This window comes from Apiospora phragmitis (genome assembly GCF_038363925.1).
Source record: "Apiospora phragmitis strain CBS 135458 chromosome Unknown utg000002l:1.0-5516284.0:1.0-5523493.0, whole genome shotgun sequence".
Taxonomy (NCBI): Eukaryota; Fungi; Ascomycota; class Sordariomycetes; order Amphisphaeriales; family Apiosporaceae; genus Apiospora; species Apiospora phragmitis.
The window spans coordinates 4,485,823-4,512,077 of record NW_027117400.1 but is presented as its reverse complement, the minus strand read 5'-3'; the positions used below and the strand labels follow the sequence as shown (position 1 = coordinate 4,512,077).

General features: G+C 54.0%; 9 protein-coding genes across 9 annotated transcripts; 6 read left to right on the top strand and 3 right to left on the bottom strand.

Annotated features, from left to right (window-relative positions):
* Positions 1-613: 613 nt before the first annotated feature.
* PG994_002174 (uncharacterized protein) lies at positions 614-3,077 on the top strand (the record flags this gene model as incomplete). Its single annotated transcript, XM_066853583.1, has 2 exons — positions 614-1,426; positions 1,497-3,077. 2 exons carry the CDS (start codon positions 614-616, stop codon positions 3,075-3,077), a joined length of 2,394 nt encoding a protein of 797 aa, XP_066721724.1.
* Positions 3,078-4,159: 1,082 nt separating this feature from the next.
* On the bottom strand, positions 4,160-5,308 carry PG994_002173 (uncharacterized protein; the record flags this gene model as incomplete). Its single annotated transcript, XM_066853582.1, has 2 exons — positions 4,160-4,678; positions 4,760-5,308. The coding sequence occupies 2 exons, from the start codon at positions 5,306-5,308 to the stop codon at positions 4,160-4,162; spliced, it is 1,068 nt and encodes a 355-aa protein (XP_066721723.1).
* A 1,106-nt stretch (positions 5,309-6,414) lies between these two features.
* Positions 6,415-7,399, top strand: PG994_002172 (uncharacterized protein; the record flags this gene model as incomplete). Its single annotated transcript, XM_066853581.1, has 2 exons — positions 6,415-7,105; positions 7,179-7,399. The coding sequence occupies 2 exons, from the start codon at positions 6,415-6,417 to the stop codon at positions 7,397-7,399; spliced, it is 912 nt and encodes a 303-aa protein (XP_066721722.1).
* A 355-nt stretch (positions 7,400-7,754) lies between these two features.
* On the bottom strand, positions 7,755-10,024 carry PG994_002171 (uncharacterized protein; the record flags this gene model as incomplete). Its single annotated transcript, XM_066853580.1, has 2 exons — positions 7,755-9,826; positions 9,895-10,024. The coding sequence occupies 2 exons, from the start codon at positions 10,022-10,024 to the stop codon at positions 7,755-7,757; spliced, it is 2,202 nt and encodes a 733-aa protein (XP_066721721.1).
* Positions 10,025-10,533: 509 nt separating this feature from the next.
* PG994_002170 (mitochondrial carrier domain-containing protein) lies at positions 10,534-11,436 on the top strand (the record flags this gene model as incomplete). Its single annotated transcript, XM_066853579.1, has 1 exon — positions 10,534-11,436. One exon carries the CDS (start codon positions 10,534-10,536, stop codon positions 11,434-11,436), a length of 903 nt encoding a protein of 300 aa, XP_066721720.1.
* Positions 11,437-11,962: 526 nt separating this feature from the next.
* On the top strand, positions 11,963-15,567 carry PG994_002169 (uncharacterized protein; the record flags this gene model as incomplete). The annotated part of the gene is made up of 4 exons (XM_066853578.1): positions 11,963-12,279; positions 12,878-13,351; positions 13,427-14,690; positions 15,313-15,567. 4 exons carry the CDS (start codon positions 11,963-11,965, stop codon positions 15,565-15,567), a joined length of 2,310 nt encoding a protein of 769 aa, XP_066721719.1.
* Positions 15,568-16,215: 648 nt separating this feature from the next.
* Positions 16,216-16,560, top strand: PG994_002168 (uncharacterized protein; the record flags this gene model as incomplete). The annotated part of the gene is made up of 2 exons (XM_066853577.1): positions 16,216-16,337; positions 16,428-16,560. 2 exons carry the CDS (start codon positions 16,216-16,218, stop codon positions 16,558-16,560), a joined length of 255 nt encoding a protein of 84 aa, XP_066721718.1.
* A 1,374-nt stretch (positions 16,561-17,934) lies between these two features.
* PG994_002167 (WD repeat protein-like protein) lies at positions 17,935-21,644 on the top strand (the record flags this gene model as incomplete). The annotated part of the gene is made up of 9 exons (XM_066853576.1): positions 17,935-17,968; positions 18,186-18,267; positions 18,338-19,052; positions 19,105-19,590; positions 19,640-19,850; positions 19,908-20,824; positions 21,014-21,115; positions 21,168-21,393; positions 21,439-21,644. The coding sequence occupies 9 exons, from the start codon at positions 17,935-17,937 to the stop codon at positions 21,642-21,644; spliced, it is 2,979 nt and encodes a 992-aa protein (XP_066721717.1).
* Positions 21,645-22,611: 967 nt separating this feature from the next.
* On the bottom strand, positions 22,612-23,844 carry PG994_002166 (uncharacterized protein; the record flags this gene model as incomplete). Its single annotated transcript, XM_066853575.1, has 3 exons — positions 22,612-23,516; positions 23,673-23,732; positions 23,778-23,844. The coding sequence occupies 3 exons, from the start codon at positions 23,842-23,844 to the stop codon at positions 22,612-22,614; spliced, it is 1,032 nt and encodes a 343-aa protein (XP_066721716.1).
* Positions 23,845-26,255: the final 2,411 nt, after the last annotated feature.

The window sequence follows — 26,255 nt, the reverse complement described above, 5'->3', positions numbered from 1 at the left end:
ATCACGGCTCGACGTTGAGCCAAGTCGGGCCAATAGCACGCAAGCCGGGTATCATTGAGCTTCCTTTTTCGCATGGTAAGATGCGATTGACATACGCAGGCCCGTCCCATGTTCACGAATGGAGATACATCGGTTTCAACCTCTGCTTCAGTGGTCTTTGAAGTACTCTTGGCGCCCGCCTTTCGATGTTTTCCAACGTCTTGCCGAGTTCAGACAGAGGCTTACGAATGCTTCGTCTCTATCTTGATGATGACTACATTAGCCTTGCAGCATCGTATCGGAATGCTTCTAGATCGGGCGGTACGCCGATATCTCTGTCAATGACACCCTGAGCTGATGTCTGTCTGGATGTATATTTCATCGGGATTGATCTGACTTTCGCCTCACATCTTGGCTACCACCAACATTGAAATCTCGAAGCCCCCATCAGCTCTTATTAATGAAACTTGAAACAAGCAACTGAAGACTCTGATTTGAATTGGCTATCTATAGAGTTGTATCGCCTCTTTGCGATCACACGGGCATTTGTTTCACGCATCGCTTGGCGATAGTTTCAGCCCCGGGGAGACCCTCCGCCAAGCCTTGTTTCAAGCAAGACAAAACGCCCACAACCATGCCTTATTCCGACAACCTCTACTCTGGCCGCGCTTTCGACGAATCCGAAAGCGACGACTACGGGGATGAGCACTCGCCCTCCGACGGCTACTTCACAGCGTCTGCCTCGTCCCATGGAGTCCCTAGCGTCCCCAATGTCATGGTCCCTGACCCCACGTTACTGCGGCAGCAGCCAGAGATGGCCGCTGAGTCGAAGGAGCGCGAGGTCGAGCAGGACCGGGTCGCAGCTTTAAATACAAGACGGCAAGGGCATCCCCTTGGCAATGCTTCTTCGCCTGGAGACCATTCTTATTCTCACATCGAGCACGCGACTGCTCCATCGACACGTACCCAGTCTACGTATCCCATCTTCACACCGCGCACACCCTTGTCCACGTCGGCGTACAATCCGTCGTCATCCTCAGCTTCAGCTTCAGTAGTAGTAGCAGCAGCAGCATCACGACGGCCATTACGAAGCCTACCCTCCTCTCGAGGACGTTCGGCATCTGTTGATTCGGACGCCCCTCCGGCTTATACTCCATCGCCGACATCCCCTCTTTCACCAACAAGCCCGACCAATCAGGCCAGAAACTACAGCACATTCTCATCCGCTAACATGGGCATCGAGGATGAGCGGTTACTCGGCCGGGACCCCGAGAGTATGGGGTTACCCAATGACGAGGAGAGTGTCAGACCAGCTTGGAAGCAACGAGTGAGAAGGCGGTTGCCCGCATGGGCCACTTGGCGTACGACGCTACTTGCGACCGTGTTACTCATTGCGAGCATGGGCTTTCTGGCAAGCTCATATAGAGTGGTCAAGGACGATAAGGGCGTAAGCTTCACCTAACCTCCACCAACATTCTTCAATACCGCTACGCCAGATATCTAACACAATGGTGCAGAACACAATTAGACCATCGCCCGCGGTGCCGATCAAGCAGCCCGCAGACCAAGCGCCGCTTGACCCGCCACCGCCAGGGGCCCCGCACCCAGATCTCCCGGCTTTACAGCCCCTGGAGTCAACTCACTGCAAGAATGCGACGTTCCGGTTTCCCGAACAGATGATGGCCGTCGATTTCAGCAAGGACAAATACTTCTCCTTCGTCGAGGAAATGGCGTTCCACAAGGGCCACGACGACGTCAGCATAGCAGGCCAGGTCAACGTACGGAAAGTGGACGGCACCGGCAACCCCCGCGTCATTCTGGAGATTGTCACCAATGATCCCGACCTGCGGGTGGATGTAAACGCAGACGAGGCGGACCAGATGATGAAGGTGACCGTGCCCAAACACACTACATCCTCCAACCCGGATTTGCGCCCATGCATGGAGATGCGTGCCACCATCTATGTCCCGGAGAACGCCGAGCTCAAGGAAATGGGCATCAAAACGGTGCACCTGGACATCCTTACCCTTGATGACCTGTCTCTAAAAGTGGCCGAGTACACCAGACTAGTCAGCGACCTCGGAGACATCGTATCCGCGACCGACAAGGCCCGCACCTACACGGCAGCCGAAAAGTCGCCGATGACCGCCGTCAGGGACTACATCTTCGTCCCGGCCAAGGAGACATACAAGTTCGACTCGCGCCTGATCGAGGTGCAGACCGTGGCCGGCAACATCGGCGGCACGTGGCCGCTGTACGACCTGCTGGGCCTGCACGCGACGGCGGGCAGCGTCCAGGCCAGCATCGCGCCCAAGGCCGTGCTCGAGGCGGACCCGAAGCCCGCCGTCCTGTCGCTGAGCACCGTGTCGGGCGCCCTCAGCGCCGCCGAGCCCATCCACGAGCTCGCCCAGATGCCCATCCGCGAGTACCTGGTCGACCTCAAGTCGACCTCGGGCCGCATCCACGGCGCCCTGGCGTTTAGCACCGGCATCGACCTCAAGAGCACCGCGAGCGACATCGCCGTCGACCTCCTGCCCGTCCTCGACTCGAGCCGTGTCAACGCCACCTCGCCCGCCCAGCTCGAGACGGGCACTACGAGCGGCACCACGGCCGTGCGCGTGCTGGACCCCGTCTGGTTCGCCGGCTGGTCAGCGTCGCCGTCGTCACCATCACCCAACAACAGCCCTCCTCCTGCTCCTCTGTCGCACGCCGCCACCACCGCCAACAAGAGGGACACCGGCAAACCCCGACCCGCCGCGCCCATCACGCTCACAGCGATGGCGACGCTGGAGCAGGTCCGCGACACGGCCGCGGCCGCGGGCCTGGCCAACCAGCCCCTCAACTGCCTGCAGGCCGTGCACAAGTCGACGAGCGGCGACATCGGCCTCAAGTACCCGGCCTCGTGGGTCGGCAGCCTCGCGGGCGACTCGACGGCCGGCAAGCTGGGCGTGTCGGGCAAGGACGTGCGCGTTGTCAAGTCCACCCAGGGACTCGGCCGCAGCGAGCTGGTCGCCTATGTGGGCCAGAACGGGGGCGCGTCGTCGATCCGGACGCACAGCATGATCGGGAATCTGGCTTGCCAGATTGGTCGGCAGTGAAGGGGAAGAAGAAGGATATGGGAATGTGTAAACGGGGAATAGGAATTTGAGGATTTATCAATCAACAGGGATACCCAAACGATCGCTACGGACTCTCGTAGGTCTGTCTAGTTAGTCTTTTAACTGTGCTTTATGGAAAACAGAAACCCAAACGGCGCTTGCGGCAACATGGATTGCCAGGGCGTATATAGGAATAGGACATACAAACTGGAATTTTCTAATATAGTAAAATTGCGCAACACATTGTGGCAGGAGACAAGTTTACGAAGTTGTGGTGGTATAACGACTGACACTAGCTGACACTGTAACGATGCACCAAACCAGAACTATGATGTGCACATCAGCGTACCAATCAGGCTTGCAATGCCGCTTTCGGGACATCCTACCATTCCTGAAGATATATAGGGTTAGATATCATCGAAATCCGACCTTCACCCAAAAGATATACGAACTACCCCTATTTGGCTCCGAGGTGGTGTCAAAAGTCAAATAGGGTAGCTCGTATATTTATCCCCGCCGCACTTTGGACGACTAGAGGTGGTGCGGCATATAGTCCTTAGCGCCCATCGTAATGATGAGTCACTTGGCCAAAAGGTCTTGCGTCTAAAGCATCTTCATCGATAAGGCTTGCTACGGTGAAATTGATAGGTTCAGTGACGCTGCAAGTTCATTCCTTATGTACTGCCCGTCATAAGCTTGGTGAGAGTGCGCATAGTATTGCATCGCAGACAGCAGTCGAAATCTATAGGGCAGCTTTGAGAAACGCTATGCAGGATAGTGCCCTGGACCCTGGGCTTCTGTCTGGGGCTGTGGCTAGCCTGGGACCGACGATCTTGATAGGTTGGGCGTATATGACTAAAGTGCAACGGCTATACGAGGCAGTGAGAAAGTATGCCCCTGACGGGCGGCTGCAATCCTTATATAGTAATAGTCCATGACAGGTGTCCGCTTTATAGACTATCTACACTACAATGATATAATCTATACCAATCAAACGCTGTGAGTCAAACACATCAAGCTGTGATGCGTCGCTTCTGTCTCTGCTGCGCCAGGCCGTGGGGACATTCATAGTCCCTTCACTTTTAGGCCATGTGGCATACAGTGATATGGCCGTTTTGAGTGAGCCAATCTTCGGTCACCAGATCCTCGGTCACTGGATTCTCTGGTACATTTTCCTCGGATGACTGCATCGCAGTGCCATAGCCATCAGTGGCCTGATTCCCATTATCTGGGCTTCCAGTATTCAGGTCCCCTGCGTCATGATCCTCCGCCTGCTGATCCTCGGTGTTCTGTTCCTCAGCGACACTATCCCGGCCTCCTGGACTTCCCCTAGGCTCAATTAGTTCGGCCGTAGTATCTTGCCTTCCATGGCCCTCCCCTCCCTCTTGTCCTCTCTTCTGAGTCGGAATCGGCGGGCTGCGGGGATGCGCGGCATAACTTATGAGCCACCTCAGACAACGGTAACAATCGGGTACCTCGCGTATGATCAGCCTGCCGCGGGAAATGAGGACTGGATGGACATCGTCTGCAAGCTGTGTCATCCACGGTACTGATCCGCAAAACAGTAGATCCTCCGCGCCACACTCCATGCAGAGCGTTATCTAAACGAACAATGTAGAACACTTGCGTATTGGGCTCTCCTAAATCCGTATAAAGGGTGTGGTCCGAAAAGCACGTGGAACCGGCCCCGGGAATATCCGTTCTAAAAAGTCGGGGTTGGCATTTTCATCGCCTTCCTCGGATTCATCGCTTTGCTCGGGCCGTGGGTTTGTGGGAGTTCGGGCTCTGCCACAGCGTGTAGCAACCCGGCTTCTGTCGCCATTTCCACCACCGCTGCCACCACGGCCCTCGTCGCTTCCTTCACTGGAGTTGGGGCTCGGCGAGCGCGATCGTAGAAACCTGTATGTCCGCCGAGTTGAAGATCCATCTCTAGGACGAGGGCCACCTGGCCATGGTGGCTCTGCTCTCTCTGCGGTGCAAGTCGCGAGATATTCTATCACACGACTGAGATATGGTTGCGGAGGGCCAGACACCATCATACTGGGCAAATACGAATCGTGGTGAAGCTGGAGGGATGGTGGGGATCTGTGTATGGTTTCGTCCTCTGCATCAGACGATGCCTCATGGGCTTCTTGACGGGTTACGTAATCATCTACTAGTGCATCTACTGCATCAGTACTCGGAGAGTCGGGAAGGTTCGAGAGGTCCAAAGGTTCGAAGTCGTCAGCCATCTTTTGTTGGTGGGTTCGATATGCTTCTCCACCTGGGACTCTTGAGTCGCGTGGACTCGGAAGCCGTTGACAGCTCTGGGGTTTGGTGAAGGTAGGAGGCTAGCTTTCCTTCGGCTGCCTACGATGCGAAACGATACGGTATGCCTGCGAACCCGCAATGGTTTGCTTGTGAATAGCGGAATGATAGGAAAGCAGATGCTGAGAATAAGCTACAACTCTAAGAGAACCAAGCAAGTGATGGTGATACCAAGAAAGATAGATCAAATGGCCGCTTGGCTGATCATGCAGCGTTGGTTGTGGATATTTGGACCAAGTTAAGGAAGCTGATAGACAGCTTTGTAGCCAGCCATCTTATTGCTGATTATCCCGTCTCTGGCTATCCCACGCCTAATTTGATATCGAAAGGAATCCGCGTAATCGTAGCTTTTGGGGCTTCAGATATGAGGGATAGGAAGAGCGACATGCAGTAGTGACAGGTGTGGACTTGCCAGCTGATCACCCAGCTTTTCAAGGTCCTGAGAATCATCTGTAAAGTGCCTACGACGGATCTCATCAGAATATGAAAGGAATACAAGACTCCTATGAAGCGTCATCCGGTTTTGCTTATAGAATTGTCAAGATCGAGAGGGACAGTCAACTGTATTCAATGGCCACAATGCCCTGTTATGACTGGGAACTGGCAAGCCATTATGTACTTGGGAAATAACCACAGATCTATTCTAAAAAGCACCTGCACGTACTTTTTACTTACTTCATAGGACCGCTCCTTTTCTTTTCACCCTCGGCCCACGACTGGGACACTCCATGAACCATGCCTGGATAACGAGTGAGAGAAATACCTACCTATGCATCAACACCAAGCCAAGACAGATCTGAGCAGCTTTGACGCCGGGAGTCTTCTAATGACATGCCTTGCAGCTCCCGGACGAATGCCACCGTCCTCCTCGTCCACCCACCTAGAAAGCCCGGCTGATGACATTCCCGTTGCCCTCGACCACATCAAGTACGAAAGCCAATTTTATTTTCTTTCACAAACCAAACCACCTTCTACCCCAAAGGAAAACTGCTATAGAGGGTTTCTGAAACCATTTCCAGGTATCAGCAAAATGTGTACGACAATCCAGACCAAACACCAAGGTTGTGGCCACACCCAGTACCAAAACACAAGCCACTGCCACGTTGTCCGGCGCCTGCAATCATCCGAGCACTTACCCCCCGAAGCCGATGAGAAGCCCAGCCGCAATGACTACGCGGTCCCGTACCCGTCTCCGCAAGACCAAGAAGAATTCCCCACACGCCGGCCACACGGCATCAATCCCCGTGTCGACCTGGGCCCGAATTCCACGCCCTACCCGCTAGTGAGCTCTAGAGACGACCATCGCCTCTTGATGCAGTCCACCAAATGGCTCCCGGATTCCCAACCTCGGGTGCCCCCGGGGATGTTCGCGTGCGCTCAGAACGTCGCGACACGGCCCGTGGACGGGCTGTGTAAACTGTGTCAGCAGCAACAGGCTCGCAACGTGACCCCAAGACCGCGGACGGTCACGCCCGCGGCAGCCGGAACACCACCCCAACAGCAGTCCTCACCACAAGTCCAGAGCCGAGAAGAAGGCAAAGCCAAGCTCCACAAGAAAGACAAGAAAAGCGAGCCAGGTTCTCTGTTGACTCCCTCCGCCGCTGCCGCCACCCCCGGATCCGGCAACCGGGACAGAAGCACCAGCACAGCCACTGCCGGCCTCGCATTAAACGAGCGGAGCCCGAGCCGATCTTTGACACCTGCTAGCATGTTTCGCCGTGGTAAGTCCTACTACTTATTGATTCCTACCCCTTTGGATTCTTTTTATCAACACTACTAACACACGCGTTCTAGCTATGCAGTGGGATAGATCCGCAAGCGGAACACCGTCTTCGCTGGATGTGGACTTAACACGTGACGTACGCGACAGCTTTCAGAGGCTGTCCATCATGTACGGAAGCGGTACCCCTGAGCCCGGAAGAAGCCGGTCCGCCTCGGCGGTTTCGAGCATACCAGAGGAGGGAACTTACAGCTGCGGAGCGAATACAGCAACGTATACTACGCCCCCACGATAAGCGTAAAGAGAACGAGGGCGATGACAAAGGCAAGGAAGACAGCGCGAAAGATGGCAAGGGCAAGGGAGAGTTGCGCTTGAGTCTTGAGCAGGAAATCTCGTCTCGGGATTCCTATCTCTCACATTTTGCCCAGGTTTTGCGTTTCATAGTCCCCGTCTCGACAAGGCCCTCTCAAAGTGGGAGGGGTTCTTGGGCTGGGATAGGTGTGTGAGAATATGAGGATTGGCTGAGCAGATGAAATCTCGCAGCTATCTACGTATAAATCGATGGTAGATGGACATCCAGACAGCTCGGTAAATTACACTGGTAATATGTCGCCCCAAAGAGTAAAAAATCTGGGCGAAGTTTACTTATGCTATCCCCCGTCTTTTCGTACACGTGTAGCCGTTACTACCGCCTTCTTCCTGAGCCGTACAGGTGCAACGAAAGACCCTTGCGAGAAGGTTCCTGCATTGTGCAGGGTGTCTCTGTCTGCTCTCTTGTACCTCACTTGATACCTTAGCCACTTCTCAAGGCCGGGTATCTTGACATCCAGCGTTGGCAGTGCCAAAAGTCTCATCTTGGAGAGGACGATCGGCGACGCCGGCCCGCCGGCCCGCCGCTCTGCTGCACGGTTTTCTGCGGTATCTTCAGGTGTGTTCTCTACGCCCTCGCCCTCCCGCTCCAGGTAGTTCGCAAGGGGCGCGACGTCGTCGATGTCCAGGTACTCGACGTAGATGGCGGGCAGCGTCCACCGGACCTTGCCGGGGGCCATCCTCTTCAGAATGGCGTTGAGCCGCTTGGCCTCGTCGCGACCGAGCGAATCTCGGAAGTCCTTGGCGTGCTCGGCGAGGAACGGCATGACGAGGACGCGGTACGGCAGGCGATGCGTCAGTCGGATCCAGTATCTCCCGTCATAGTAATGCCAGGACAGCCACAGCGACCAATTGCAAGGCTCGATTCCGGGCACGCCGTCTTTGTCCAGCTTCTTCTCATGGTCTTTTGCGGAGGACCAGTACGGAACCCACCACTGTGGAAGGGGCGCGGTGGAGGAATATGGCAGACGCGACACATACCAAGTTCGCTCGTTAGCAGGGACGGCTGTTGCTACGGATGACGGGGTTGCTTCGAGTGGCGTAAAGTGCACAGAAGCGATGGGAAATGGCTTGGGAGGAGCCCTTTGCTGATATCCAGAAGGGCTGGCAAGCGACGAGAACAGGCGCGATATGACGTTCTGAAGATTGGCCAATGGAGGAAGCAGGAGGTCCGGGCTGACAAGGGCCAAAATCCTCTGTACCAGCGAACCTGCAATGACGCGCTTCTGGGCAATACGGCTGAGATGCCGCCTTGACGTCTGATACCGCAGCTGCGCAGCGGGGGCTATATCGGGGAACTGGACGACGACGGATCCCACGTGGGGCTCAAACTCGTGTATAATAGTTCGCTTCAGCCACCTGTCAACCTCGGCATCCTGTGCTCGGGCCTTGGCTTCCCATTTCGCAGAAAGTCTAAGAACAGCTGGCTTCAGAAGAGCAAGTGGGAGCTTCTCCGTCCTCGCCAGGTGTCGCAGCGTATTCCTCGTGGTGAGTGTGGGATCTGCATTTGTGCGGTCCTCCCACCAGGGGACATCATGGGCAAGGCATGTTGCGATCAGTCTGTCTTTCCCGAAACCCAGCAGTGGACGGTAGATGTTAACACCGGCGTCCTCCATGGGTAAGGGCGGGAGCCCGAGATCCATCGGTAAGCTGACTTGTTTCACTTCCTCGGCCAAGTACCCATATTCATCGACATGTTCAACCTCGTCAGCAACCCACGAGTTAGCCAGAGACTCGTCTCCCTTAGCATCCTCGAGCAACTGCGTCTGGATGATATCACGAAGCTCATGCATGAGATGCTTCTGCGTGACCCTACTGGGCTTGTAGGTGATGTAGGGGGACTCGATGTTTTGGTCATCTACCCAACCACTGTTGTAAGCACCATGGATGCCGTCGCATTCCGGTATTGCGCTTGCTCTTCGCATGCCACGTAAGGCGCGGTTACGATGTCCATTGAGAAGTCGCATGAGGACCGTCTCGTATTGGTCGTCCTCGTGGTGTCCAAGTAGCAGCGTTGCTATCCGATCATGCGCACAGCACCTGCCTAGCCGCCGGTATCTCGCCCTGCGCGCGGCGCTCTCGAAGTTGGGCATGGCCTTTGGATCTGTACCCTCGCCGAATTCATTGCTCCAGTTGATAGAGAAGACTCTGGAGGCGAATCCCATTCTCCTAAGGGCCTGGCACACTTGTTCCGCCTCCTGGGTAGATTCCTGTCGCAGACCGTGGTCGACCACGAACCCTCGAAACGAGCCTACTGGGTTGTCGCATATCCTAAAGTCGGGATCGTATCCTCGCACTTTGGAGCATAGATAGGCTAGAGCCATGGAATCGACGCCGCCGCTTATGGCCATACCTATGATATAAGAAGTTAGCTACTATAACGATGATTTGAGCATCCCTCCACGGCGTGAAGCGACTTACCAACGAGCCTGTGGATATGGCCGTTTGCCTCTGGGAATCGAGGCACGCAGGTGGCCCGGAGAGCATCAAGGAACTCGGGCAGGCCGATTGGCCTTGCCAGCCCGTGCAAGACATGTGGAATTGCCCCCATTCCATTATATGACGACCTTCATACTGGATATAGTCCGGGGAATTGGTGGGAGTTTCAATTGACATTGCCATTTTATTTATTTATTTCAGAGCTGAGGTATCAAGGTACGTAGCAATTTCAGCTCTTCTCAGGCACAGGGGAGCTTGGGCCAGGGCTTAATTCCCCATGACTTCACTAAAACGAGGGACTCCTACTGCCAACTGCCCGCTAAAAACAAGCACTGTTTTTCTGCAAGCCCCAACGGCAGAACGGGCAGCGGGTTCGGCTTTAATCGGTGCTAGCTCCACTGAAGAAAATAGAGCTCGGCGCAAAAGCTCACGCGATCACCACTTGTTGGTGCTGCACCAACGTCATCCACCAGTTGGTTACCCCACGACCTCTTCTGACACATCCTCGATGATCGCAGAGACTCGATAAAGTCAGGAGGCACCGCCTCGAAGCTCCATAAACAGTTCAACCCCGTTACGAACGACCTCCCAAATCGAGAAACATACACAACTCAGGAAATCATGTCGACAACATCAGAGCCTCCGTTTACCACGGCCCTGCTGGCCGGCGGTCTCGCTGGGACCACTGTCGACCTGAGTCTCTTCCCTCTCGATACGCTCAAGACCCGCCTACAGTCAGCCACCGGCTTCTTCCCCTCCGGAGGCTTCCGCGGGATATATCGAGGCGTGGGGTCCGCGGTGGTCGGCTCTGCGCCGGGTGCGGCTTTCTTCTTCTGCTCCTACGAAGGGGTCAAGAGCGCGCTCGCGGCCCGGCGGCACGAGAAGCAGCTCCTCGCGGCGCTGCACGGGGGCCGGACACCCGAAAAAAACAGCCGCTGGGCCGCGCCGCTCGAGCACATGGCCGCGGCCAGCGTGGGCGAGGTCGCAGCGTGCGCCGTGCGGGTCCCGACCGAGGTGGTCAAGCAGCGGGCGCAGGCGGGCCAGCACGGCGGCTCCAGCTCCGCGGCCCTGGCCGCCATCCTGGGCCAGTACCGCACCATCGGCCTCGAGGGCGTGTGGCGCGAGCTGTACCGCGGGTGGGGCATCACGGTCATGCGCGAGGTGCCCTTCACGGTCATCCAGTTCCCGCTGTGGGAGGCGCTGAAGGCCTGGAGTCGGCGTCGGAAGGGCGGCGGCGGGGCAGAGAACACCGCGGTCGAGAGTGCGGTTTTCGGGAGCATATCTGGCGCCGTCGCGGCTGGTATCACCACGCCCCTGGATGTACTCAAGACACGGGTCATGCTGTCCAAGGAGAAGGAGCGCGTGATACCGGTGCTCAGGAGCATATTGAAAACGCACGGCATCCGCCCCTTTTTCGCCGGAATTGGACCCCGAGTCATGTGGATCAGTGCTGGAGGAGCCATCTTCCTCGGGAGTTATCAGTGGGCTGTCAACGCTCTACAGGACAATGTATTACGACACTAGACGGAGGCCGGTTATAGACTCTAGAAGGAGGCGGGCTATAGACTCTAGAAAGCCATATGAAGGCTGCCTGTACAGCTACTGTATACTATTTTGATAATACCACTATATGTATAATGACGGGGCAGCAATTTGGACTCCTGCGATTTCATCAGAAAAGCAAGTACACCCACCCTCTGTTGATTCTTGGATGGACTAGAGCGGAGTGGCTTGCATCCCGTGGCTCGGCTCAACCAATGAAGAAATCCTGCTCTATTTGGAGGCGTCGGTTGACTGGACAGTTACCCAAGGTGGGGTTGGTGCATACAGCAATCAGGTTGGGTCCTCAGCTAAGAGGACTTGAGACTGAGGATGGGTTCAGCCTTATCTTGGCGATAACTGTATCTTCAAGCTAAAGTGCACAGTAACGTTCAGTTACTCAAAACCCCAGTTCGAGATGGCCGACCCCTTGTCTATGGGAGCCAGCATTATTGCATTCATCGAAATCACGAATCGCATAGTTAGCACGTGCAAGTATTGCTTCGAGACCATGAAGGACGCGCCCAGAGACTTCCAGATGATCTTGGGTGAGACCACATCGCTGGAAGCCATCATCGAAACCCTGAAAGCTTCTGACGTGGAGCCGTTGGGCTTGACCATCACGCTCGAGGCATGCCGCAGATGTCTATTGGCACTCGAGGGCCTCTTGCCAAAACCTCAGGGGAATGACGCCTCGAGCAGTAAACGTCGCAAGATCACGTTTGCTGAACTGGCATGGCCACTGAAGGAGTCTAAGGCTCGAAAGTTACTAGCGGAGGTCTCCCAACATAAAGCGACGCTCCTGCTTGCTATTAGTGGCGATATGGCGTAAGTTCTATCTCCTGGGTAGTGCATTTCGCAAGTGATTTTGATACGTGGTGCATGCCTTTTATGTACCCGTTGAAGTCACTTACAGCCAAAAATAAAAATCTTAATTGGCGAACCACATCAAAGAAGACGAATCATGTATCGCTATTATATGGTCAAGTGTCACTGCTAATATTAAAGTCAATCTTATAGACATGATATCAAAGCCATTCGAGCCGGAATCAATAACGTGGAAGGGTCGATGGTGGGTATGTGTATGCTTCCATCGCCTTATTACAATAGACTGATCAAGTTCCAAAACAAAACGAAAAGATACCGAACGCTTACAGATTTTACGCTGGCTCGAGGCGACCAACCCTTCCACTCTCCATAACCAAGCGTGGCAGAAACACCATGAGGAAACCACCTCGTGGCTTCTTCGAAGTCCGGGATGGAATGACTGGATCTCATTACGCAATAGCCAAGATCGGTTTCTATGGTGTTTCGGAATACCGGGCTGTGGAAAGACAGTAATGGCCTCTTTTGCGATCGAGCAGCTGCAACAGTACTGCACCGGTCGAGACAGAACAGCACACGCATACTACTATTGCCATTACAGTCACGATCGAGATGAGTCAGTTTCATTTCTCAGATGGACGATCAGCCAGGCATGCCGCCTGGCAAAACGAGTGCCACAGCAACTCAAAAAAGTGCATGACGGTGGTTGCGAACCAAGCCTTACTGAACTGAACACCATCTTGGGAGAAATACTTTCAGGGTTCACAACGTTCTACATCGTAGTAGATGCCGTTGATGAAAGTTCGCCAAGAGGTGGTTTAGTAGCCCTACTTGCTACGATTGCGCTTGATCAACGGTTTGGTAATGTCAGATTACTGGTAACCAGCAGGCAATACTCGGATATCGAGAAGGCCTTTTCCGGGATCTCTGTACCATTATCGATGTCCAATGATTTGGTTTCTGAAGACATTAGACAATTCATCCAAAATCGCCTGGCTAAAAGCCGCCATATACAAAGATGGCCGAAGCTGATTGGGCTTATTGAGGATTCCCTAGTTTCTGGCGCCAAAGGGATGTAAGTTTAAAGAAAAACAATATTTTCGAGAGCTTGAGCTCAAAGAGAGTATTCGTGCTAAGTAAATACCTGCAGGTTTCGGTGGGCAGAGTGCCAAATACATACAATCGAACGACTTCGCACAGAGCCACAGATACTAGAGGCTCTGCAGAACCTCCCTCGAGATCTAGCTGAGACCTATATCCGCATATTCCAACAGATACCGGAGGTGGACCGACCATTCGTGCGGCGCGCCCTCATTTGGCTAGGTGGCCATGCCGGGGCTTCTTGGCATACAAATTACGGCATCAAGGGAGATGTCCTAGCCGCAGCCGCATCATATGATCTCCACATCAACGAATCAGCCTCTGATCCGAGTTTCTACGATATTGACTATCTTGGAGAGCTCATTGGCTGCTTGATCACAGTTTCAAATGATGTGAGCGAGGCGGATATCATGCTCCACTCGGACCTCCCTGGGACCATACAAACAACGGGCCAACAAGCAGCACCTGACACCCACAGCTTGTCACTAATAACTCTTGCCCATTACACTGTTATGGAGTTTCTTGAATCCCCTTTCATACGCGAAACGGATGTCTCTTACTTCGCGTTAACAAGGTCAACCATCATGACCGAGTTCACGAAGAGCGTTCTATGGCAAGCTGTGAGCGCTGATCCCCAAGGAGCTGGTATAAGCTGGCTGCACGACCGTGAAGCGTATTGCCTAACACTAGCTCCTACTTTGATTGTGAACGAAGACTGGGTAGATCTCGTCGACCTACTCCTACGATACTATGACCCGAGCAGCCCACACTACTCCCGGATTCCTAGAGTGCAGAGATTTCTATCCGAAATTGCAGGCGGATGGTCATTCTACTACATATATGATATGCCAGAGTATCATCTGCAGGGCCATTCCACTCCCGACACTGCTGGCGAGGCCAAAATACTGTTGAATCTGCTTCTGGCCGGCTACGTCGACCCTATGGCAAACAATATGTTTAATGCCTTCCTAACACAGAGTCATAATCTGGGCGAACTTCTTGTTACACACCTCACTGTAACTCATAGTGGTTCGGGTTACAAAACCTCTGACACTGGGACTGTCCTGGCAATTCTTTTACGCTATGATGATACAGACAATGCGGCGCTTCATACAATATTCTGGCTGGTGGATTGTTATAGTCACCACCTCGACCATACTGCAATTTTGGAGGAAATCGTTATCAGTCGGTCAAAGCACCGATTGGAAGATGGGAGTTCCATCATCGATGTGTTGATCAAGCACGGGGCTAATCCGGACGGGCTTGGTTCTTTTCCTCACGCCCCTCAAAGCGTCGGTGTACCATCGCTATTTGTCAGTTGCTCGACTGCTTTTAGAGGCCGGCGCAAACCCGAATTTTGCGGGGGAGTTTCCTCAGGAGCTTCAGGGGGACACTGTGCCCCAATGGATTGCGCATTTAAAAGAAACGCTACTGGAGCTTTTGCGGCGTTTGAGGGGGGATCATACGTCTCGGGACCGACCGTCAGAGACTGAACGTCTACTGCGGGAATACGGAGCCGTGGTATGAGAAGTAACTGGATGGAACACGCACGCGCAGACGGAGTCGTTCAAGGCTCTGAGGTCTAGTACTGGCGCCTCGGCTGACGGCTCACTGCCGCTGGATTATACCTGCCTCTTGCGGCTCGTCGCGATATTCGTGGCGTTGGGAAAGGGGCACGCCAAAGTCGCTTACCTGATGCTGATGGCGACTCTCGGAAGACTGCTTCCCATAGTGGTGTTCCTCTATCGTGGGCTTTGGAGATGGGTTTCGTTACCACTGTTGATCATCGTTATTGTATGGCTGGTGGTCTATTCGGAACTAGTCGTCTGGCTTCTGGCAGCAGAGGAGTACGAGGGACAGCTATCGCGCTATTACTCCTCAATCGCAATTTTGCTGTCGTGGACTTGTTTCAACAGTCCGCTATGAGATGACAAGTTTGCCGTCGAGGGCAAGGGCAACCCTTTGGACGTCATCGTAAAGGGTGGGGAACGTGACCAAAAGGTTGAGCGGGTAGAGGCAGCCGCGGTACGGTATATCAAAGCATGGCTGCGCATGGCACAGAAACGGTACCGGTTCGGGGTGGTCCCGGCCTATGGGGGAAGTAACCTGTACACGATCGGTGTCGAGGCTGGGAACTCCCAGAATACCTGCTTCATCTTGCCGGAGCAGAAACCCAGCTTGTCGGTGTGACTTTTCCTGTCGGGGGGAGGGGAAAGGGTAGTGCCAGCAGCATACATCATCACAGGTGACACACCGAATAGTCATCTCGAAAATTGGCCATAATGGGAGAGAAGGATAAATCAGCCGAAAGCTTGGCTACTCAGACCGTATCGTCGACGGAGCCTCCAATTAGTGTCAGAAATAGAAGATCAGATACAGACTTACTGTTTACTATTGACCGACCAAGCCAGGTCTCTAGGGTACCTACTCTCTATTCACCTCTCTCCCCACAGTATTCTATATTGCTCATAACATCAAAGCATACCTCATGCTTGAAAGTCGACGCGGATGAGTGTTTGTGTCATACGCAGTGATGATCATTTATATACATATATCAGTACATTGAGAGTCTGACAAGCTATGGGCAACATAGCGGTATAATGATTCAGGAAATTGCAATAAGTCGAGTGAATACATCGCGCGCGGCTACAGGCATATAAAGTGTCAAATACCCTCAAGGAGGTTATGGAAACCTGAGAAAATTCATGTTCCCACAACCAACCCTTCGAAACCTCCTACATCTCCGCTACCGGCCACGTCCACGTTACGGACAGATACCGGTCAACAAGCACGTCGTTCATTGTTAGAGCTCGCAATTCTCGCTCGAAAGTTGCAACCATGAAGCTCGCCATCTTCTCCACCATCTTCGCTGCTCCTCCCTTCGCCGCTGCCACCGACGTCCAGAGTGTTGACATCGGCCCCACGGGTCCTCCTGACGGCAAACCCGCCTGCAGCAGTTTGTAAGTAGTACCACAAATACGTCCGAGGATACCTTGGCTTCGGTACGTATAACTCGTGATGAATTCGAGACTGACTTCTATGCTACACAGCCAGGACCCGAAGTGCTGCATCACTTCTACAGTGTGCCAATGCTACGACGGTACGCTACGCAGCTGCCTGGAGACGCTTGGAGAGCCACTCATTATTCTGTTTCGAAAGTGGCAGCTTCCTACTGACATTTAACGTTTGTGATCTAGGTCAATTCTACAAGGTCAATAGCGACAACACGTGTAGTCCCACTGTGGGCGATGTGATGGCTCGTAAGTGGTTTTTGTAGAAGGTCATGCCCCTTTCCTCTATCCAAACCCTTATCACTGCTAACCCACTTGCGCGGCAACGAAGATGACGAGACTAAGTTGCCTGGCTACTGCTGCTAGAGAAAGGACACCTCGGAAGCGGGAGAGATTTGTGGCCTTCCGCCTATTGGTGGCGCCTGTTGAGAAAAAAGAAGAGATGATGCAATGGGTATGGGTAGTTGTCGGGCTCGGAGTTGATATCTGTTCGGACTCTACTTCCTTGTGTTAAGTAGACATATCGGCCGGGTCAAATAACAGATTACACAGCAGCCGGCTTACTGAACCACCTGAGTTTGCCCCTATCATTGACGTGCATTGTTGCTTATGTTTTATGTCAGGCAGTGTCTTTCGTCCTGCCAATCGGTCAACATTAGTGGAATGATGGCTCATGCCAACTGAAGTCCAGCACATGCAGAAAAATACAGTTGTTGCGTCCTTCAGAGGGATATTGGCCTCGAACGAAGCGGGAAGCATTTCAATTGGAAGCATGGAAAGTGCAACCGAGTCGATCTAGAAGCGTCCCCGAACATTCGATCTACCCCTGCAGAAGTTGGAGTACAGGCCAAAATGTTGGGGAGTGAAGGGGGCTCCTTCTTGAGAGCTTGGAGAGAGTCTGGGCTGGAGCGGAGAAAATGGCGCTATAGCCAGATGGCATTAGGCATGACGCCGTCTGGCTGGGATTACACGCGCTAGGGGTCCTTTTCGGTTACCTAAAGCCTCCAGGCCAGCCAATTATAGCGTGGCAGGCGAATCTGCGTCAGTAAGTAGGCGGAAGAGGCAGGAGCTGTATGCAAGGTGATGTTATTCCGCATTCAATGCCATTCCATCAGGAAGCTGCATGTATCGATGACTACCTAGGCACCTTCACGTATTGAATTGGTCAATTACATGTACAAGTTGCAACTACTACTCACAACAAGTCCCATCATATCTACATACTGGGTGGGCGCATTGCACTTGCGCTGGCTCGCTGTAGCCGAGACCGACAACCCCGACCGACGACCCGGCTCTATCCACCATCCAGTCCACTGGGACCTTGTTGACACCCGAGACACAACACACCCCAAGCATCCCCATCCAACCATCATCCTATCCTCTCTTTAGCTACCTACCCAGGAGCATACAGCTGCTAGTGACATATCTAGCCCCATGAGTTGCTTGTTTATTATACATTCTTTTCTTACTTCTTCCTTCGCTTCGGAGTGCTTGATCGTATGAGGTCTCCAAGTTGCATGATTGCTGCTATCCTCCCAAACCCACAATGGCGAAGAAGGCGCGCCAGAGGATTAGCTATGGTTCGTTCGTCCCATTCTTCACGGCACTCCGTCCCTGATGATCGCGCCCCTAAGCCCCGCATCACACCACTCTGCGTCGTCCGTGGCCTCGCTGTCGCATGGCCAGCTGCCAAAACACGATTGGCCTAGGATCCCTGCTATAGCTCCCATGGCATTATTTTACACAATTGGAATGTTTTAGGTCTATACTTCTGACACAAACTTTGCCACAATCCAGTTCTCGAGCTCGATCATTCTTCGTCTGGCGGACATCGCCTGGGTGTTAATGGCCTAGCCGTGGATACCGATCGCGCAGTTCTGTAAGCCTCCGAGACAATCCCGCAAGCCACAAGCTTGACACCCGACGCGCGTTGCTAATCTGCGAACAAGCTATTCTGGAGGGAGGGATGGCATAGTATGCGCATGGGACTTGGAAACGCCCGATCCGTCTACCTCAAAACCGAGAACCAAGTTCCTTTCATCAACACAAGCCCACACTCACTGGATCAACGACATTGTCCTCGCGCCCGACAAATCCGCCCTTGTTTCCGCGTCGTCCGACCTGACCGTCAAAGTATGGCGGCCGCTTGACAATGGAGAACCGGCGCATACCATCGGCCAACATAGCGACTATGTCAAATGTGTAGCCACAACCAATGGCGTCAATTGGGTGGCTTCGGGCGGACTCGACCGCAAAATCAAACTATGGGATCTCAATGGCGCCGGCGAGACTCTGGAAATCGACACGCAAGGGGAGGATATACAAGAGAAGGGTTCGGTATACGCCCTCAGCGTGGGCCGGAACATCATCGCGAATGGCGGGCCTGAATCCAGTGTCCGTTTATGGGATCCTCGTTCTGGAAAGCGGGTGACCAAGTTTGTGGGACATACAGACATGGTTCGCTCTATTCTGGTGAGCGAGCGCTGCGATACAATCATGACTGCCAGCTCGGATCAGACGATCAAAGTATGGAGTGTAACAGCTGGGCGGTGCATGCACACCTTGACCATGCATAACGACAGTGTCTGGTCACTGTCTTCTGATCACCCGGAGCTGGATGTCTTCTACAGTAGTGACCGTTCGGGCCTGGTGGTCAAGACTGACGTCAGAGGCACTTCCGAGATGGAAGGCTTATCCGTTGCTCTGGCGCAGGGAGCATGACGGTGTCAGCAAGATTGTCACTACCAATGACTATGTCTGGACTGCCAGTGCTAGCTCGTCCATCAACCGATGGGCCAACGTGGACACTAGCCCTGACGCACTCGTGCCGGACGAATACAAAGCTGCTCGAGCCAGCATGTTTTCCTCCATGCCGGAGCAAGTAAAACAACTATCCGCAAATGGGGAGAGGAGTAAGATACCGGCAAACTCGATACTACGAATCTCCCACACAGCAGCTTTCCCGCCGCAAATACTCAACTCATCAGAGCCTAATCTGGCAGCGCCATCACTTGATACTACGGGGAGAGGCTCCGAGCTCATTGACCCTATTGTGGCTAATGCGACCGAACCAATATATCACTTGCCTGAAGAAACCATAGAAGGGCAGAATGGCCTTGTGAAGCACAGGCTCCTGAATGATCGACGACGAGTTCTAACGCTAGACACGGCTGGCGATGTACTGTTGTGGGATTTGATCCAGGTAAGTCATCTTCATGGGCTTGGGACCTTTCACGTCTAACATTTGGCAGTGCAAAGTCATCAGTAGATTTGGCAAGAAACACATGGAAGATGTGGAACCCCAAGTCAACACGACTGAAGCCGTCGCGCCATGGTGTTCGATTGATACCAGTTCGGGTAACTTGGCTGTCGTGCTCGAACCTTTCAATTGCTTTGATGCTGAAATGTACGCCGATGAGCTTGTCACGGATGAGCCGATTGAATTCCGGGATGATCAACGAAGTGAGTTGTACATCGGAATCACTAAATGCGACCTATAGGGGGCTAACTGAGGGACAGTCAACCTTGGGAAATGGGTACTTCGCTACCTGTTTGCAAAACTCATTGACGAGGAAATTAAGAGAGATGAAGACCACCGGAACAAGCTGAACGAGAGCGTTGCCAAACGTCAAGCGGCTGCCCGAGCTAACCCGCCCACCTCGATACAAATACCAAACTCGCCTGGGTGGGACGAGAACGAATCCGCCGTGGTTACCCCTAAAGGTAATGATAATTATCCTATGACTCCGAGCATGGCGATAGCGGTTGCTACTCCTGGCCCTGCATCACACCTACCTGGTGTGCCTGAGAATGCTGCCGCGCCCGCCAGTCCTCAGGAGAAGAAGTCATCTCAGATTGCGCGAGCTTCATCGGATGACTATTTTTCGAGTGGCATCACGTCCGCTGAAGCTCCAGCTAAAGCCCCGGTCACGCCAGCGGCAGCCGAGAAAGAACCAGAGACTCCCAAGTCTCCCACGGAGGCCAAAGAAAAAGAGAACGGCAAAGGTACCTTCGGCAAGAAATTCAGAATGGGCATGTCTTTTGGATCGAAGAAGCTTGGACGGTCTGCTTCGAGTAATATCGAGAAGCCGGTTATTGTAGAGGAGAAGAAGGACGATGAAAATAAGTCTGAATCATCTTCTAACCATGAGAAGGAGGTTGACGATAGTTTTCTCGGCGTCCTTCAAAGATTACGTAATGTGTATGACAAGCAGCTTCAGGACGCTCCAGACAAATTCGTCGAGACCAAGATCACACCAAGCCTGCCCTCCGATACCCCGGTGCTCAAACTTCCTGCAGGCACTAGAGTGATCATTCAGGAGGAGACATCAGGCGGGAGTGCCGACCTGTACAGGGGCACAGTGGAGACGGTGGGCAATGATGCAGATATGATTGAGCAAAAGGCACCCATGTGGCTTGGCGAAGTGCTTCTCACGGTATGACATGCGAATTCCCTATATCGTCACAGAGTCCGTTGTGCTAATGCCGCGTCAGAATACGATTCCGGCCAAGGAGCCAGTCAAAGTCTCGTTCATTCTCCACCTTGGCAAGATACGTTGCCAAGCATAGCAACGACTGACGGATACAACCGGTTGAACGCTAACCGCATGCTACGGGTGAAGAAGATACTCTCATACGTAGCTGAACGAATCGACCCGTCACTTAAGGGAGCAGACGAGAACGCACTCAAACCAGAGGAGTACCTGGAACTTTACTGCAATGAACAGGTGTGTATGAAGACGTGCGGGCGATCCATGACATTGCTGACAAGCGTGCTAGCTTTTGCCTATCGACATGAGCCTCGCAACTCTACGGGCACACATCTGGAAGGGCGGCAGCGATGTCGTCCTGTACTACAAAGCAAACGGCCGCAAAGAACTACCGAGAGAGCTACCGCAGCTGATGGAACAACCACAGCCACAAGAACATCTTTCCTCTTCCAGCACGGCTGTGGAGACCGAGCCGGTTCCAGCTGAGAGGAATTGGGGAACCGAGCCGGCTTCAGGTTAGAAGTCTTGGCCAGCAAAGGTGAAGACTTGGCCGACAAAAGCGAAGACCTGGCCGAAAAAGGTCAAGACTTGGTCGGACGAGGTGAAGCTCTGGCCAGCAAAGACGAAGCAAGCCTGGGCCGAATATCGCGAACATCGGAATGACCCTCCTCCCAATCTTCCCAATCGTGCCGCCCCTACCGATCCTGCCATTCTTGCCAGTTCTGCCCTATGGATGCCATTGACTGGGTTTCGCGATAGCGTTTGATATATATATGCATACACCATAGACCATGGTGGAAGCTATAGAAATAGAACATCAGCGTTTTCTCGAGTTGGCGGCGAGCGTCGTGCCGGCCGCTGTATACCTAGATTTAGTCGAATTCATCGTTTGGTCTTATAGTCATGATGAGCCAAGTCGTGATCATGAAGCCCCACGCCCCGCCGATTGAATTGTGGTGGAAGTCAAAGTAAGGTTTGCACGGCTGACTAGTAATTATATAGCCTAGCTGTCCTCCCGCACCACTTGACTCCCTCTAGTCAACTCATCCATTCCTGACTATATCGCGGGACGTTCTGCAGGGTAGTGTACGTAAGGAAACATCATTGTCGGAACGCGCAATGCTCTTCCACGGCACACGCGGACGAAACAAGGTTTTGGTCTACACATGCCTACATGTTTCCGTGCCGCGCGCGCTCGAATAGTATCACTACACTAGACTTCCATCATCTCGTGCGATTGCTATAACGGGCGCAAGCTCATCCCACCGTCATGATGGCTTCCCCTCGCTAACTGGGCGGGACGGGCCATGGCTACTTAGAGAGCCGGCCCCGGCCTCAAGTCTCTTCTTATTGCTTGCTCCTCTGTTATCAGAAATCAACAGCATCAGTCTTAAAACAGCGAAAAAACAATCAGTAAGCCAAGTCCTAGTAAATATTACTTACCTGTATGCTAACCTTACCCGAGTTATTATATAGCTAGAAGCAGAGAACAAAAAAAAGGAGGGATAGATAGAGAGAGATATCCATCCATCTATCATGCATCCTCTCAAGGATTCCGTCCTTCTCCGTCTCCTCTGCCTGTCCGTCGCGGTCTTGGCTCAGGACTCGAGTGCTCCGCCATCGTATGCAGCCTCGACAACGGTGGTGACGACGCAGCCGCCCGCGTCGTCTCCTCCGGCCGACTCCAGCCCTCCGGCCAGCAGTCCGCCTCCGGCTGACACGAGTTCCACTGGCTACTCCGTCAACCCCCCTCCTCCGCCCACTAGCAGCACCGTGTCGACTACCATCACCCAGACCTCGGCCAGCTCCTCGTCTGCTCCGCCCCCGCCTCCTCCCAGCAGCAGCAGCAGCAGCAGCAGCGAGGCCAGTGCCAGCACTAGCACGGCGTCGACAACTGTCACGCAAACCTCGTCGGCCCCATCACCTCCTCCTTCGTCTTCTTCCAGCGGTGGAGGTGGCGGCGGCGGCGGCGGCGGCATGTACACTCTGACTTCGCTCATCACGACGTCCGGCACACCGCCTCCACCGCCCTCTAACAGCACGTCACCGCCTGCTCCTCCCATAAACTCTACTACGGCCACCTCGACCGCTACCGTACCTCCCCCTGTTGGAGGCGGTGGTGGGCAGAACAGCACGGCACCTCCTGCTCCACCTGCCAACTCGACAGCCACGGCTACTTCTACCGCTACTGTACCCCCTGTTGGAGGCGGCGGTGCGGGCGGCGGCTCTAACGGCACAGCTCCTCCCGCTGGTGGCGGTGGTGGCGGCGGTGGCTCGAACAGTACAGTTCCTCCTCCTCCTGCTGGTGGCGGCGGTGCCGGTGGTGGAAACAGTGCCCCTCCCACTGGAGGCGCTGGTGGTAGTGGTGGTGGAAGCAGTCCCACTCCTACCGGAGGTGCCGGTGGTGGAAGCAGTGCTCCGCCCACTGGAGGTGCCGGTGCCGGCGGTTCGGCGACGGGCGGCCAGCCCCAACCCACGCAAGGGGGCGGTGGTGGAGGCAGTGGAGGTAGCGGCGCCCCCGCTCCCGTTCCCGTTCCAGTCCCTGCAGGTGGTGGTGGTGGTGGCTCAGGTGGCGGCTCAGGTGGCGGCTCAGGTGGCGGCTCAGGTAGTGGCTCAGGTGGCTCTGCTCCTCCCGCGACTGGTGGACAGTCTCAACCTACAGCTGGTGGTGGCTCCGCGACCGGCGGTGTTGGCGGACAACCTCAGCCCACTCAAGGTGGTGGTGGTGGTGGAGGTGCTGGAGGAAGCTCGCCTTCAGGCACTCCAGGTGGTGCTGGTGGTGGTGGCAGCTCACCTTCAGGCACTCCAGGTGGAGGTGGCGCCGGTGGAGGTGCTGGTGGTCCCTCGGCCACATCTTCGGGAAGTCAGCCCGGTGGTTCCGGTGGTTCTGCCCCCGTACCAGTCGCGGCACTGGCCGCCCGAGAACTGGCCATGCCTTGCGTCGGCCTGGGTGTTGCTGCTCTCATGCTTGCCCTGTGAGAGACCCCTCCCTTGTTTTTCCATGGTGGATAAGGCGCGCGAGAGAGAAATCCTCTTTTTCTTCGCGGTACTTGCGGGAAAGCAGGTAGACGAACGATGGAATCTGAGTTTCGATCTCAACCTTGGCAGCTTGGAGGTTGAGGGGTTTAGAGACGTCCGAGCGTGGAATGCAGAGGGTAATGTGTGTGTATAGAGGGCCGGTATACGAGCTGCCCTCGTGATGGTAGTCAGGTTATAAGTTTTCTTGGCGTCGAGATATAGGATAGTCCAGTGGGGGGAGGTGGCTAGGAAGGGCCGAGATCTTGTCCGAAGCATGTATGATGAGGAGGAGTTCATGCGTGTGTACGGTGAAGGATGGGGTGTACCGCAGGACGTACGTTCGCTAAAAGTCATTTCTTTCACACATATCTTACCTAGGTAATCTCCAAATGTAATGTATATCAATTCCTATACAAGGAAGTAGGAATTAAGGTTTCGCTGCGAGGCACGACAATGGGTACGACGGCGAGGATATAATAGAGAGATATTAGTAGGTAGAGAGAGAGAGAGAGAGAGAGAGAGAGAAAGAGAATGTTTGCCTACAGCCAAGGTGGAATCTTTGATCGCATCGCAGGTGTACACTCGCGATGGGCCAGTAGTATGTGGCAAGAGTCATGAACCGGGTCATGGCGGCAGTTCACGATCCCCTCTTCCTCGACCCCCATATGATTACGGGGGGCTCGCAGCTTGCTCCGGCGAGTGGTTGGCACCCCTGGTTAGAACCCTGAGCGAGAAGCCGCACGCCGGCAGCCACGATCAGAGAGCCGTGGGGCTATGCGAGGTCGTCGGAGTAAGGTTGATCATGTCCCTTTCCGGTTATATCTCCGTCCTCTGGAGTCTTTATACTCATCGTTTACCGTTCTCGGCTATTTCTCGTTGTTGACTTAGACCGAAGCTGAGCCAATGAGGAGGCTTGGATGCCAACATTGCCCGAAATAGACTATCTTTGGCAGAGAGGAGCCAGAGGACAGGCAGTCTCGTGTAGTTTTCCACTTTGCCTGCAATGGCGCGATAACCCGAATGGCAGCAGGTTCCTAGGGTCAAACGATAGTATTGGTTTATGGGCAGTTATTATTTGCCAGACTCCACGGATGCTAGCGAGGAAGATACCTAAAGGACGGCAGTAGGTGGCTCAGGCTAGCGCTAGAGCTCGAGCGAGGCGCTGGTCGTATGAACATTTGGGTGACATGTTGGCTTTCCAATGATGTTATCAACGTGCGCCACTGCCAGAATCAGCGTCGATCAGGTATACCGTAGCCGATGGTGTGTAGTTGATCTCGGCTACGAAGATGCCGATTTGGAGATCTCAAGAGGAAGAGCGACAGGAATGTTGCCTCATACTGACAAGCAGCGGCTCCCCCGATCCGACGTCCTGGTTAGATCCATGGATGGGGGATATCTACAACAGCAACAGCAAGCCGTCGCGAGACGACCCAGTTTCGTATGCGTGAATCCCCTCTAGTGAAGTAGTGTTAGCCGCAGCTATCGAACGTTTTTCGAAGAAGGCGAAGGGAAAACGTCGTCAAAACCTACCTATCTGCAGGAGAAATCACCGCTCTCTTCGGACGGTGCAAGCCCCAGCACAGCCAGATCAGTTCGAACTGGATAATGACATGGGTCAGTTAATGATATTTCGAAAACCTCCATGTCTCATATGGTGCGGATCCATGGCTAGGGTTAGGGATCGGCGTGAAATAGGATGTTGTACGTCGTAGCCGTCTGCAGAGTTACGCGATAATGCCCACACCAGGCTCCAGGGACGTCTCGGGCCGCAGAGGCCCGCGAAACCCCGAGCGACGACAAATGCAACCTTCTCTTCCCACATTGAGGTCATTTCGATCTGATAAGACGCAGAAGACGAGATGTCAAATTGGTTCGACCTGCCATTTCGAAGCTGTGTGTGGCGCCTGATGTTCATGTGCGTCGGTGGAAACGGTTACATAAATTGCAAATAGAAGCAGCCTTTGTCGAGGTTGCTTCAGACGGTCCAGGGTGTGGCTGGGTCGTCGTGACTCGTCACTCTGTGGACTATTGGGCGCATCTGGCGCGTATGCGTTGTTTTGACTCGAGGGCAGGATGAGACGAGGTTATCCATCCTATCTTCTCCAGTGCGCTGCAGTCTGCATCCTGCATTGTATGCGCCAAGGCGCCTATGTTGAGGGGGGAAGCCTGAGGGAAGGGAAGGACGAGACGAGGTTTTTATTGCCCGCGAGTCAACCATCTAGCCATGCACATATCTTCTCCATCTCGCTGCAGGATGCACGCCGGGAAATCTGATAGCCGTCTGCCACCCGCCGCAGTATTTTGGCAAGTAGCACTCTGATTTCCCTCGAAAAGCAGAGAGAGATTGGGGGTTCAG